This window comes from Lepidochelys kempii, chromosome 2 (assembly GCF_965140285.1).
Source record: "Lepidochelys kempii isolate rLepKem1 chromosome 2, rLepKem1.hap1, whole genome shotgun sequence".
NCBI lineage: Eukaryota > Metazoa > Chordata > Testudines > Cheloniidae > Lepidochelys > Lepidochelys kempii.
This window is the reverse complement of record NC_136381.1, coordinates 266,108,030-266,121,498: the sequence shown is the minus strand read 5'-3', so window position 1 is coordinate 266,121,498 and position 13,469 is coordinate 266,108,030. Positions and strand designations below refer to the sequence as shown.

At 44.9% G+C, this 13,469-nt stretch overlaps 2 protein-coding genes across 5 annotated transcripts in view; one reads left to right on the top strand and one right to left on the bottom strand.

The window, feature by feature from the left end:
• The window catches only part of SETD2 (SET domain containing 2, histone lysine methyltransferase), a 153,657-nt gene that overhangs the window by 125,307 nt on the left and 14,881 nt on the right, over nt 1-13,469 (top strand). For 3 of the 4 annotated variants that reach the window (XM_073334861.2, XM_078851872.1, XM_073334860.2), the window contains exon 19: nt 3,590-3,643. The exons of the other annotated variant lie outside the window; for it this stretch is intronic. In XM_073334861.2, coding sequence (XP_073190962.2) covers nt 3,590-3,643 — 54 coding nt within the window. The remainder of the gene's footprint in view (nt 1-3,589; nt 3,644-13,469) is intronic. 4 annotated transcript variants of the gene reach the window in all.
• LOC140907949 (uncharacterized) lies at nt 9,192-11,096 on the bottom strand. The gene is made up of 2 exons (XM_073335037.2): nt 10,301-11,096; nt 9,192-9,712 (listed from the first exon to the last, which is right to left on the bottom strand). The coding sequence occupies exons 1-2, from the start codon at nt 10,881-10,883 to the stop codon at nt 9,192-9,194; spliced, it is 1,104 nt and encodes a 367-aa protein (XP_073191138.2). The 5' UTR covers nt 10,884-11,096.

Below are 13,469 nucleotides of genomic sequence, written 5' to 3'. Positions count from 1 at the left end.
ATGTCTAGGGCTCCTAGGCACTTTTGCAATAAAAAGAAATCTAAGCAAGTTTCTGTACTAAAAGAAAAAATACACTGAGATTAAAGATAATAAAGTTAACATTAATTTTATTTCTCACAGCTTGCAGCTTGAGATTTTTTTCTCCCTCTGATTTGATTCTTTCATTTGATGAGCACGGACTTCAATCCATCTTGCATGTTTCAAAACCAGCTGCAATTAACCAAGATGATCATGTTTTAACTTCAACTTATGTATCATGTTTGATTTGCCAAATCTGGAACATGTGCAACAGTCCCTTCACCCTCACAGTTCTGGGGAATAGTATTTGCTAGCTTGCAGCTACTAGAGAGCCACTGGGCTGCAAAATATTTGTCTGTAGATTTGAAGCAAAACAAAAGTTGTTCGTGTTGATTTTAATTTCTTGGCACCAGGATGGTAGATTTAAGAGTATTTTGATCCTTAAATTGTAATTTTAAATTTTCATATGTAAAATGTAACTTGCAGTATAACTACCATCCTATCACAAGTTTAAAAACTGATATAGTACATGCTCTTTGTATTCCAGGTGCACTGGATCAGAGCCACATCGTGTTAGGTGCTGTCTAAACAGAGTGAAAAGACAGTCTATAATTTAACCTAAGGCAAGAAATGGGTGAAACCAACAATAGAAAGGAGTGGGGGGATGGAGAATGAGGGAGAGAGTAATGAGACAGTGAGTTCATCTAAGGCCTTCTGTGCACAGCTAAATTATTTCCTGTTGGTTAAGACCATTGTCAAGTTGGGGTCATCTGTGTGACTAAACCACTTGTCAGCGTTCATTTAATAATTCCCCCTGCTGTGCTTATTTAACACAAGAGACTCTCTTCTTCCTTGCCTCAATCTTCATTTCAGAAGAGGGCAGGTGCTAAGAATAGCCTTGGCATGTCCCTTCCAAAATGCCAGCTCTCACAAGCAGAGCAGCTTGCTTTCATCTTGTGCAGAAAAGGGTCATGTTTGAGGCACAGGAGCCATGAATGGTTCTCCAGGGAAGAATCCAACATTCCACTGCAGGGAGCTCTGAGCAGGTTTCAGCTGCACATTGTTATTTTCTTTGGTTTAAACAAACAAAGCAAACTCATCTCTGTTCTGCGTGTTCCTTCCCTTCCTTCCTTCCTTTTCAGCTGGGTCCTGTCTATGCTACAGATTGAGTCTGTAACCAGGTAGGGTTATGGCTGGTTTTGAACATGGTTTGTGTCCACATACAACATGGTTAATACTTTGTTTGTTAGTATCCATGGCAGCTAAATGTTCTACCCTTGCCATAGGCTTAGACTGATGCGTGGTTGTCTACCTATAATTGGTTTGGCACACTGTGTTTTGAAGTGCACAGAGGACCCACTGATTGTATCTAGGCAATTGGTTTGGCCAGTCCTCCTTCCTCCCAGTCCTCCCTATGGTAGGACACCATAAAGTATATTACCTTGTGTGATTCTGGTGCTACTCTGCTTGCGTGTCCTCCAGAACCTGTCCGCTAATGAGGCTGTGAGACGGCTGCACAGATTTTTTTCCCCCTGTGCAGTGATCCAAACGCAGGTAAGATGTTAGGCTTAGAACAAATAGGCGTTGACACATTTGTGTCATGGGAAAACCTTGTTGTGAGGACACAACCATGTAACTGGGTCAGAGGAGTGTCACGTATTGGTTTGAAAAACACATTTGTATCTGTAGAGTAGATCAGATCTAAAATTGCAACATGAACATTTAAGCAGAACGGGATTTTGAATTATTGACAAAACTTTACATTGAAATTTTGATCTTAAAAAAGGGGTGATTGTTTAGAGAAAATTTCAGTGACAAATTCATCCTGTTTTCTAGTCAGCTTAACAACTGGTTGAAAAAAAATAAATTTAAAGTTTTGGTAAACACAGAGAAGTTTTTTATGCAAGATGTTCATATTTTTCAAACAGCTCTCCAGTTAAGCAAATCAAATAATGCCCAAAACATCACTTTCCCAACCCAAAACCAAACTCAGATCCCATTTTTGCATAGTAGTAAGTGTAGAAAGTGACCTTTTCTTTATGCTCTCTGCAGTGAAGCCCTCTCAATAAATTAGACAATCTAAGAAATTCTTTGAACTATTTTGTATTTATTGGCTGATCGAGAGTAGGACCTCATGCCTTAGGAGTTTTGCAGTACTTCAGTTTTCTTACTTATGTGTGTGAGTGGAAACGGTCAGATCAGCTAAGAGTCAGACTCAGAGAAGTGATGCCGTATGCATATCTTGACATGGTGGACTGCAGACCAGCAACAGACAAAGCTTGTGGGAGACAACTGCACCAAGCTTTGCTTTTCCACTTTCTCCTGGTGGTCCCTCGTCTCGTCTTTAACCTCTCATTGATTCTGATCCTGTGTAGTTACAAAGCTTCATCCCTGTACAGCTCTGGCCTACTGCAGTATTTGCCATTCCAGTCTCAAGGTTCTTTTGCCCCCTGCCATTCCCACAGAATCAAAGAAGTGTGGGACTGAAGGGACCTCAGGAGATCACCTAGTCTAGTCCCTTGCATTCCAGGCAGGACTAAGTAATAGCTAGACCATTTCTGACAAGTGTTTGCAAATGCACTTCATTCTTGACATGCAACACCATGATTCTAGTCCCAGTTCTCATCTTCCTCAGCCCAGTGGTGAAGCTATTGTATCTTACTTGACTGGCAGTAACAGCTTAGTATTCCAGTCCTGGGCACCTCTTAAACAGAGACTGTCAACTGTCTAGTGGGCTTTTTGTTTCTAACAAAATGTCATTAGCAGCTAAGACACTATTGTCAAACTTGTGATCTAACCCCAGCTCCCTAGGTGTGAAAAGCAACTGCATGAACTGTCCAGCTGGAGATTTCTAATGCAGTTGTCTTTGCGCACAAAGTAAAAGAAGGACAACAACTTATTTTAACTTGAATTTTTCAAGCACCTCTGTGGCTTAATGTAGGTATTTCTTCCATCCACACCATCAACTATTGTGTGAGGTAGGTCATATCTATACTGGGGATCTCTGTACTGGTGTAGTTATCCTAGTGCAAACCCTCCAGTGTAGATTCATGGGGTTGATTCTGTTTTGAACAAGGGTAAGTTATGCCAATGTAAGTGCTGATTTCCCACTTGTGTGGCACAGTTATGCTGGGTGTTTGCCCTCTCATAGCTACACCAGTACAAATATCCCCATGATAGACAAGCCCTTCATACTACTGAATGTAGCTGGAGTAATTAGAACCAGAATAAGATCTGTGAATATTATCATCTCCTCCTGAAGGGAGTTCTAGAGTCTTGGACCAGCTGCCAAGAAAGTTCTGTCCTCCCTCTTCTACCCCCCAAATTTAACCCTTAAGGATGTCAGTTTCCTAGTTCATAGCTGTCAGAGTAAATAACACATTGCCCAAAAATCTTCACTCCTGGTCTCTTGCACTCACTCACCCATGTGGTTAAAAACTCATCCCAACTCCCTGCTTCATATAATATCACCTCTGTAAAAGGCCATGGTCTTCCAATGCATTTTGTGTATAGCATCTCAACTTAAGGTATTTTTAGAAAAAAATCCCCCCACCTTTGTTTTTCCCCCCAGGATCCATTAATGTCTCAAGATGGAAGCATAGAAGGTACACCAAATGCTTATAAGGTATTGCTTGCTTTTTCTGTCTATTACCGTACACATACTCTCTGCATGTGCTTGTATTTATACATTTTCTCCCTCATGCTAACGGGGTCTGTCATAGGAGACATCTGTGGTTTCTCTTCATGCCAGCTGTCAGTAAGGATTGGGGTGATAAACAAGGGATGGGCTGGTCTTGTGGTTAACAAGGACTGAGAGCAAAGGAGTTCTGGGTTGTATTTATGACAGTGACTTTGGCCAAGTCACTTAACCTCAGTGTCTCAGTTTCCCCACCTGTAAAAAGGACCTATACCTACCTCCCAGGAGGGTGGTGAGGCTTAATCCATTAAGGTTAGAGAAGTACCATGAGAACCCTGCATAGAAGGCTCTGTAGAAATGTGAAGCATTTTCTGATTGGTTACTGGATCCAGTGGCTTTCCATCCGTTTCCGTTTTCTCCAAGCCAGAATCAGTGGAAGCTTCTTTCAACGCTTTTGCTTTGAGGAGCTGTTTGTTCTAGTATTAAATATAACTACCAGACAAATGCATTTCAATTCTGCTAATGTTCAGTCTCAGATCATTTTCTGTCCCTGTGTGCAGAACATGGAAGGAAATTTACTCATTTTCAGGGTACTAAGGGATTATAGAAACCTTAGAGAAATAACAAAGGTGGCAAAAGGTTGTTCTTAGAGTTGATAATCAGAGCAAAGAGTTACCTGTTGGTTGTTAGTTGGGCCATATCATGTGAGTCTTTGGAATGAAGGATACTGTATCTCGTTTAACCTGCCATTCAAAGAACCTTCTCTGGAAGCTTTATTGCTTTTGTATTGTATGCCACACCATGCCCCTCTCCCCCTTAAAGTCATTAAAATAGCCAGCTGCATGTCAAAAATAGACCAAGCTGGAAATATGCAGAAAATGAGCTGTGCAGGCTGGTAATAGAAGTGTAAGAGTTTTCTTCCATTAGTGAGAGGTCCCCAATATCACTTTTCACAAAAGGAAAGCAGTCTTGGCACCCCTAAGCATTCAAAAATCATGAGCCATACCCCCCAGAATTATGCGTGCCTTAAAAGCGTGAGATTTTTAAGTGATCATTCTGGACTCCTTTTCTTTGTCATCCGGTGTCTGAGCTTGTAGGACTCACTCAGGTCACATTTGCAGGCTTTCTGTGCAATCATAAGGGCTAGAAACTTCTTTTTAAATGAGAGTCTCAAGTAATCATTTGACTCCAGAGGCTGGAACTTTAAGAAAAACACCAAATATCATGAGATTTGTCATAAAACCTCGAGGATTGGCAGGGCCGGCAAAGCACACATAGTTAATTTACACTGCAAAAGGTACATTCATGTGAAAACAAATAGAGATTTTGAGTAAACGCATGTTCCTAACTCACGTTGCTCTTTGTAAAATATTATTTATTCTCTTGTTTATATGAAATTGCATTCCCCCATTCGAGGACACTTCTGCAGTGTGTCTAGGAGAAAAAAATCTACAAATAATTTTAGGAAGGTTGTAAAAGGTGTATTATTTTTTGGAAGTAGCGGAGGTGTGAAGGGTGGGAGAAGCTACTATAAAAGATTAAATTAATAGTTTCACTTAGAATATTTTAACGGTTCTCGGCTATTTTTGGACCACAACCCACAACAAAATGGCCGAAGATTTGTTCTGGTGCCCCCTGTATCCCATAGTCCTTTGTGGCTGCAAAGATCGTGGGTATGGGATCAATTTTCAGCCACGTGTGATGAGGTAGTGATTTTCTAAAGGGCTGTGGAACCAGCACTGCTTCCCCTGTCCCGAGCTCAGTGGCAGGGAGGAACTCGGAGAAGTTGCTCTGGGGCTGGCTGGTGGGCCATCAGTGCCCAAGATCCACATCAGAAGGGGGCAAGAAATAAGCTGGTCCTTCCCTACTGTCCCCGGGTTCCCTTTAGGCCTTAGCAACCACAATGTTACGGTACTCTCCCTTGGTGGGGTGTGAGGCACGGCTGGGCTGTGCTCTACCTATTAGAGAAAGAAAATGCATCTTTTCCAAAGGTTGCTCAGTTTTTACTCTGGACTTGTCGTTCCAAGACAGGCTGCTGGATGTACCCATTTCAAAACACTCTGTCCAAAGAGAAGTAACACAGAAGTAATGGTTTAAAATCACCGCCCACTCACAAGATGGGACAGCGTCACCTCAGGAGGCTTTCTATTAATAAATAAATCCCATATACCCATGACATACTCCATTGATTTTTATGCAAGGGGCTATTAAGCACTTCACTCTTGTCAGCCGTTTGGCTCAATTTTTCTGCAGTGCCCCAGTTGATAGCACTGGGGTGGGATTCAGGAGAGCTGGGTTTGCTTCCCCACTCGGCCACTCACCTGTTTTTGGGCAAGGGCCTACCTCTGTGTCTGTTTCCCTATCTGTAACATGGTGTTGATGATATTTGCACTCCTTTATGAAGCCTTTTGAGATCTATGGATAAAAGCACAATGGAAGAACTACGTGTTGCGTGTCAGACCTTCACACGCATGGTGAGGCAGGGGTTGACATGCACATCCCTTCCTGTGTGCGCTCGTTGGGCTTTGAGTATGTGCTGCATGCTTTGGAACATTTGGGCCTCCAAGCCTGTATAGGCAGAATGCAGCTGCTGTGCTGTTGAATGTATCAGGTGCATTCTGATACTCCACTGCTTTCAGCAGGATGCTAATGGATGACAGCAGTCCAGCACGTTGCAGTGGGGGGAGCCAGCAATGAAGTGGTTACCATTGCCATTGTGACTAATACATTTACACTACCAGACAGAGTAACGCATACGTGTACTAGGACAGAGTAAATGTTTCTCTTGGATATTGAAGAAAAAACGTTAGCGTGGATCCTTCTTTTTGTGCTGTACAGATTTAAAATATATATGTTATTTCCCTTACCCGCTTCAGCATGCTACTGGCTACTACCAGGTTAGACATCCGTAGGGCAAAAATCATGATATCTAGATACCACCCTGAAGACAACCCCAATGGCACACAGCTGCCAATGGAGCTGGCTGCTAAACAAAACTAAGATCCTGCAATGCTCATCAGTTTCCCTTTGTGAGCAAATTCCCTTGTAAGGTGCTTGATACAGAAGGATGCTAACTACTCTTTTCCCTCTGCATAAAGTGTTGAAGGATCACAGAGGGAAACTGGCTAGGATGCATGTCAGAATTGAGACATCACAGTTTAGAGCAGACCACTGAAATACCTGACAATAATTATTTGTTCATGTCTGATAGCTACAGGTTCAGGGTGTAAAGACAGAGCTTGTCTTAAAATCAGAAGAGTCCTGCTCCACTCCCCAACTAGTCTCTCTTAAATATTTCTTTGCAGTTGGAGAGACATACCCTTGTTCACTTCTTAAAATCTAAGGGTATGTCTACACTACGAAATTAGGTCGAATTTATAGAAGTCGTTTTTTTTGAAATCGGTTTTATATATTCGAGTGTGTGTGTCCCCACAGAAAATGCTCTAAGTGCATTAAGTGCATTAACTCGGCGGAGCGCTTCCACAGTACCGAGGCAAGCGTCGACTTCTGGAGCGTTGCACTGTGGGTAGCTATCCCACAGTTCCCGCAGTCTCCGCTGCCCATTGGAATTCTGGGTTGATATCCCAATGCCTGATGGGGCTAAAACATTGTCGCGGGTGGTTCTGGGTACATATCGTCAGGACCCCGTTCCCACCCTCCCTCCCCCCGTGAAAGCAAGGGCAGACAATCATTTCGCGCCTTTTTTGTCTGCTGCCAGCCAAAGATGTAAAGGATAGATGGAGTGGGTCAGAACAAGAAATAGACCAGATTTGTTTTGTACTCATTTTCCTCCTCCCCTGTCTAGATCACACTGCAGTCAGTCACAGAGAAGGCGCAGCGAGGTTAATCTAGCCATGTATCAATCAGAGGCCAGGCTAACCTCCTTGTTCCAATAACAACGATAACTTTGGTGCACCATTTCTTATTGGAACCCTCCGTGCAGTCCTGCCTGAAATACTCCTTGATGTACAGGCACACCCTTTGTTGATTTTAGCTCCCTGAAGCCAACCCTGTAAGCCGTGTCGTCAGTCGCCCCTCCCTCCGTCAGAGCAACGGCAGACAATGGTTCCGCGCCTTTTTTCTGTGCGGACGCCATACCAAGGCAAGCATGGAGGCCGCTGAGCTCATTTTGGCAATTAGGAGCACATCAACCACCACACGCATTATCCAGCAGTATATGCAGCACCAGAACATGGCAACGCGATACCGGGCGAGGAGGCGACGTCAGCGCGGTCCCGTGAGTGATCAGGACATGGACACAGATTTCTCTGAAAGCATGGGCCCTGCCAATGCATGCATCATGGTGCTAATGGGGCAGGTTCATGCTGTGGAACGCCGATTCTGGGCTCGGGAAACAAGCACAGACTGGTGGGACCGCATAGTGTTGCAGGTCTGGGACGATTCCCAGTGGCTGCGAAACTTTCGCATGCGTAAGGGCACTTTCATGGAACTTTGTGACTTGCTTTCCCCTGCCCTGAAGCGCATGAATACCAGGATGAGAGCAGCCCTCACAGTTGAGAAGCGAGTGGCGATAGCCCTGTGGAAGCTTGCAACGCCAGACAGCTACCGGTCAGTTGGGAATCAATTTGGAGTGGGCAAATCTACTGTGGGGGCTGCTGTGATGCAAGTAGCTCACGCAATCAAAGATCTGCTGATATCAAGGGTAGTGACCCTGGGAAATGTGCAGGTCATAGTGGATGGCTTTGCTGCAATGGGATTCCCTAACTGTGGTGGGGCTATAGACGGAACCCATATCCCTATCTTGGCACCAGAGCACCAAGCCGGCGAGTACATAAACCGCAAGGGGTACTTTTCGATAGTGCTGCAAGCTCTGGTGGATCACAAGGGACGTTTCACCAACATCAACGTGGGATGGCCGGGAAAGGTGCATGACGCTCGCATCTTCAGGAACTCTGGTCTGTTTCAAAAGCTGCAGGAAGGGACTTTCTTCCCAGACCAGAAAATAACTGTTGGGGATGTTGAAATGCCTATATGTATCCTTGGGGACCCAGCCTACCCCTTAATGCCATGGCTTATGAAGCCGTACACAAGCAGCCTGGACAGTAGTCAGGAGCTGTTCAACTACAGGCTGAGCAAGTGCAGAATGGTGGTAGAATGTGCATTTGGACGTTTAAAGGCGCGCTGGCGCAGTTTACTGACTCGCTTAGACCTCAGCGAAACCAATATTCCCACTGTTATTACTGCTTGCTGTGTGCTCCACAATATCTGTGAGAGTAAGGGGGAGACGTTTATGGCGGGGTGGGAGATTGAGGCAAGTTCTGTTTGTTTCTCCTTGATGAAACCCCCCGCCCCTTGGTTCACTCTACTTCCCTGTAAGCTAACCACCCTCCCCTCCTCCCTTTAATCACCGCTTGCAGAGGCAATAAAGTCATTGCTGCTTCACAGTCATGCATTCGTTATTCATTCATCACACAAATAGGGAGATGACTACCAAGGTATCCCAGGAGGGGTGGTGGAGGAGGGAAGGAAAATGCCACACAGCACTTTAAGCACAGCACTTTAAAAGTTTACAACTTTAAAATTTATTGAATGACAGCCTTCTTTTTTTTGGGCAATCCTCTGTTGTGGAGTGGCTGGTTGGCCGGAGGCCCCCCCACCGCGTTCTTGGGCGTCTGGGTGTGGAGGCTATGGAACTTGGGGAGGAGGGCGGTTGGTTACAGAGGGGCAGCAGTGGCAGTCTGTGCTCCAGCTGCCTTTGCTGCAGCTCAACCATACACTGGAGCATTCTGGTTTGGTCCTGCAGCAGCCTCAGCATTGAATCCTGCCTCCTCTCATCACGCTGCCGCCACATTTGAGCTTCAGCCCTGTCTTCAGCCCGCCACTTACTCTCTTCAGCCCTCCACCTCTCCTCCCGGTCATTTTGTGCTTTCCTGCACTCTGACATTATTTGCCTCCACGCATTCGTCTGTGCTCTGTCAGTGTGGGAGGACAGCATTAGCTCAGAGAACATTTCATCTCGAGTGCATTTTTTTTTCTTTCTAAGCTTCACTAGCCTCTGGGAAGGAGAAGATCCTGTGATCATTGAAACACATGCAGCTGGTGGAGGAAAAAAAAAGGGACAGCGGTATTTAAAAAGACACATTTTATAAAACAGTCGCTACACTCTTTCAGGGTAAACCTTGCTGTTAACATTACATACATAGCACATGTGCTTTCGTTACAAGGTCGCATTTTGCCTCCTCCCACCGCGTGACTACCCCCTCAACCTTCCCCCCTCCCTGTGGCTAACAGCGGGGAACATTTCTGTTCAGCCACAGGCAAACAGCCCAGCAGGAATGGGCTATACTGAGTGTCCCTGAAGAAAAGCACCCTATTTCAACCAGGTGACCATGAATTATATCTCACTCTCCTGAGGATAACACAGAGAGAGAAAGAACGGATTTTGGTTGAATGCCAGCAAACATACACTGCAATGCTTTGTTCTACAGTGATTCCCGAGTATGTGTTACTGGCCTGGAGTGATAAAGTGTCCTACCATGAAGGACGAAATAAGGCTGCCCTCCCCAGAAACCTTTTGCAAAGGCTTTAGGACTACATCTAGGAGAACCGCAAATGCCAGGGCAAAGTAATCCTTTCACATGCTTGCTTTTAAACCATGTATAGCATTTTAAAAGGTACACTCACCAGAGGTCCCTTCTCCGCCTGCTGGGTCCAGGAGGCAGCCTTGGGTGGGTTCGGGGGGTACTGGCTCCAGGTCTAGGGTGAGAAACAGTTCCTGGCTGTCGGGAAAACCGGTTTCTCCGCTTGCTTGCTGTGAGCTATCTACAACCTCCTCCTCATCATCATCTTCTTCGTCCCCAAAACCTGCTTCCGTATTGCCTCCATCTCCATTGAAGGAGTCAAACAACACGGCTGGGGTAGTGGTGGCTGAACCCCCTAAAATGGCATGCAGCTCATCATAGAAGCGGCATGTTTGGGGCTCTGACCCAGAGCGGCTGTTCGCCTCTCTGGTTTTCTGGTAGGCTTGCCTCAGCTCCTTCAGTTTCACGCGGCACTGCTTCGGGTCCCTGTTATGGCCTCTGTCCTTCATGCCCTGGGAGATTTTCACAAAGGTTTTGGCATTTCGAAAACTGGAACGGAGTTCTGATAGCACGGATTCCTCTCCCCAAACAGCGATCAGATCCCGTACCTCCCGTTCGGTCCATGCTGGAGCTCTTTTGCGATTCTGGGACTCCATCATGGTCACCTGTGCTGATGAGCTCTGCATGGTCACCTGCAGCTTGCCACGCTGGCCAAACAGGAAATGAGATTCAAAAGTTCGCGGTTCTTTTCCTGTCTACCTGGCCAGTGCATCTGAGTTGAGAGTGCTGTCCAGAGCGGTCAGAATGGAGCACTCTGGGATAGCTCCCGGAGGCCAATACCATTGAATTGTGTCCACAGTACCCCAAATTCGAGCTGGGAACGTCGATTTAAGCGCTAATCCACTTGTCGGGTGGAGTAAGGAAATCGATTTTAAGAGCCCTTTAAGTCGAAATAAAGGGCTTCACTGTGTGGACGGGTGCAGGTTTAAATCGATTTAACATTGCTAAATTCGACCTAAAGTCCTAGTGTAGACCAGGGCCTAGAGTAAATACAATGTATTATCTTCATACGTATAAGGTGTCACAGTTGTTCAATTTACTGTTGCACCAAAGACTGATATAAAAATATTCAAAAGTTCAAATACTACAGGCCAAATTCTGTTGTCATTTGCAGTGATCCCACTGTACTGACTCTAGAATTTACATGTAAGGGTGAGAGCGTCATTTGGCCCTGTGGATCTTAAAATGTTACTGTTACAACACATGGCCCCAAAACATTCCTCAGTGTCAAGCCACATTATTGTATTTTGGCTGTACCACCAAATGCAGAATCTTACCACTGCACTTGGGCTTCATTCTGTAAATGATGCATTTTATTGGAACCACTTGCAACCCACTAAATCAAGTTGTGGCGCATACCGGCTGGAGTCTGTAATTATGTGTTATTTGAGAAGCTTTGCTAGCTCTGGAGGGTAACAACCAGCCTTAGCGTGGCACTGCAGACTTCAAATTTGGCTTTAATTATTAATTCTCAGTTCATAAAAGTGCCCATCAAAGAGGCTCTGGTTGCATTAGTTTGAACATGATGTTGAGTTGCCATGTGGGGGGAAAATAGGCTGAATTCTGTACCAAGAGAGTTGGCTTGAAGCCAGTTCCAGCAGCAGGGTATGGAGTAATTTGCACTTCGGGATTTGTCTTTTTGGCAGCAATATAACCTCCTGCCTGTGTTTACTGACACAATCGGATACCTAGATGCAAGTAGATTTTTCCAAACATACATAGACTCCATCGTGAAATCTGACTATAGTCTGTTCTCTGGATTTTCTCTATGTGGTATCTCATTTACCTTTTGTGCTTTGTAGAGGATCAAAATTAACTCATCTGCTCTTCATTATTAACCCTTTGATCTGGGTAACATAGATGAGGGAAATGAATGAGCTTTGATGTTCAGCCAGCAAGTAGAATATACAGTTACTAACACTGATTCACTTTGTTTAAGAAAGCTCTCAACAATAAAACTTAAAAGCCCATAACTGCCTCACTTCTATGTGAAAATGTTATTTAAACCCAGCATTCATTTTATTACAAAACACTTACGTCTCGCTTCCGAATATAAAATCCCACCTCCTTGCAAATGTGTACACATTCTTTTGGTAAGTTCAAAACTCTCTTGGTTTGGGGGAGAAAAGTCGTATTTGCTTTGATCCTAAAAGAAGGAGCACTTCCATTGGTACAGCGGGGCTAGGGCACTGGATTTAGGAGGCAGGAGAATGGAGGTGCTATTCCCGCCTTGCCGTTCACCTCTTGGATGACCTTGGGCAAGTCACGTCCCCACCCTGTGCCTCGGTTTACCCCTCTGTAAAATGTGGGCAGTAGTAATTGTGCATTCAGGTTTACAGAGAAGTCGAAGTATTGTTCACCATTTTTCACTTCATTAGGCTCTACCAGAATGTTGACTTTGAAACACTCCTGTAAGAGGTTGCGTTTCAAGGACCAGTGCACTGTTTGCCATGGCAGGAATACATATTCAGATTTGTTGTTAGCCCTTGTTCAAAATAGCCAGCAATACCTGTGGAATGTATTTCTCAATCGTTCTTTTAATCCACCCCTCTCAGTAAGTGTTGTTTTAAAACTTGCCACCATGTTCGCCTGCTCTCTCCAAAATGGTGTATGCAGTGTCCTGTGTAAGCTTCCAGGTGCTGGTCTGTAGCAGCAATTAACAAGCCATGGCTATGCAGTTATACTCTGGAGGGCTGGGGGGGGAGAACCAGGGGGCATATCGTCCCTCAGATCTGAAGGCCTGTGTCATCCAGCTCTAAATATACTCAGAGGCAGCAGTTCAGGAATGTTATGCCATTCCTTCATGCGTGACATGCAAGCTGACTTTTCACTTAACGTGCTTACAAATCTACTAAAAGCCAGGGATGTGCCAGGTATGGGTGGGCAAGGTAAGAAAGGGTGTGCTGGGCAAGAGAAAACGTTAATCATTTACTAGAGGGAGAAATTAAGGCTGAAGTCCTTGACTGTCTATTTATTATTCCCTGAGCTCACCTCCACTGTTGTGTAATTCAGACTGTAAGCTGTGTAGTCAGCATAACATCTGCGCAACATGGAGGTAGGATTGTGTGGTCAAAACTGCTGGTTCTCCAGTATCTATATGGCCCTTGCCAAAATGGGGTGAGTCGCTTGTTTGTAATAATCTGCTTATGCTCAGAAAAATGATCTCAGGCAAGGGAGCAGCCGCAGGCCTAAGAGTTACTCATGTGTAGAGC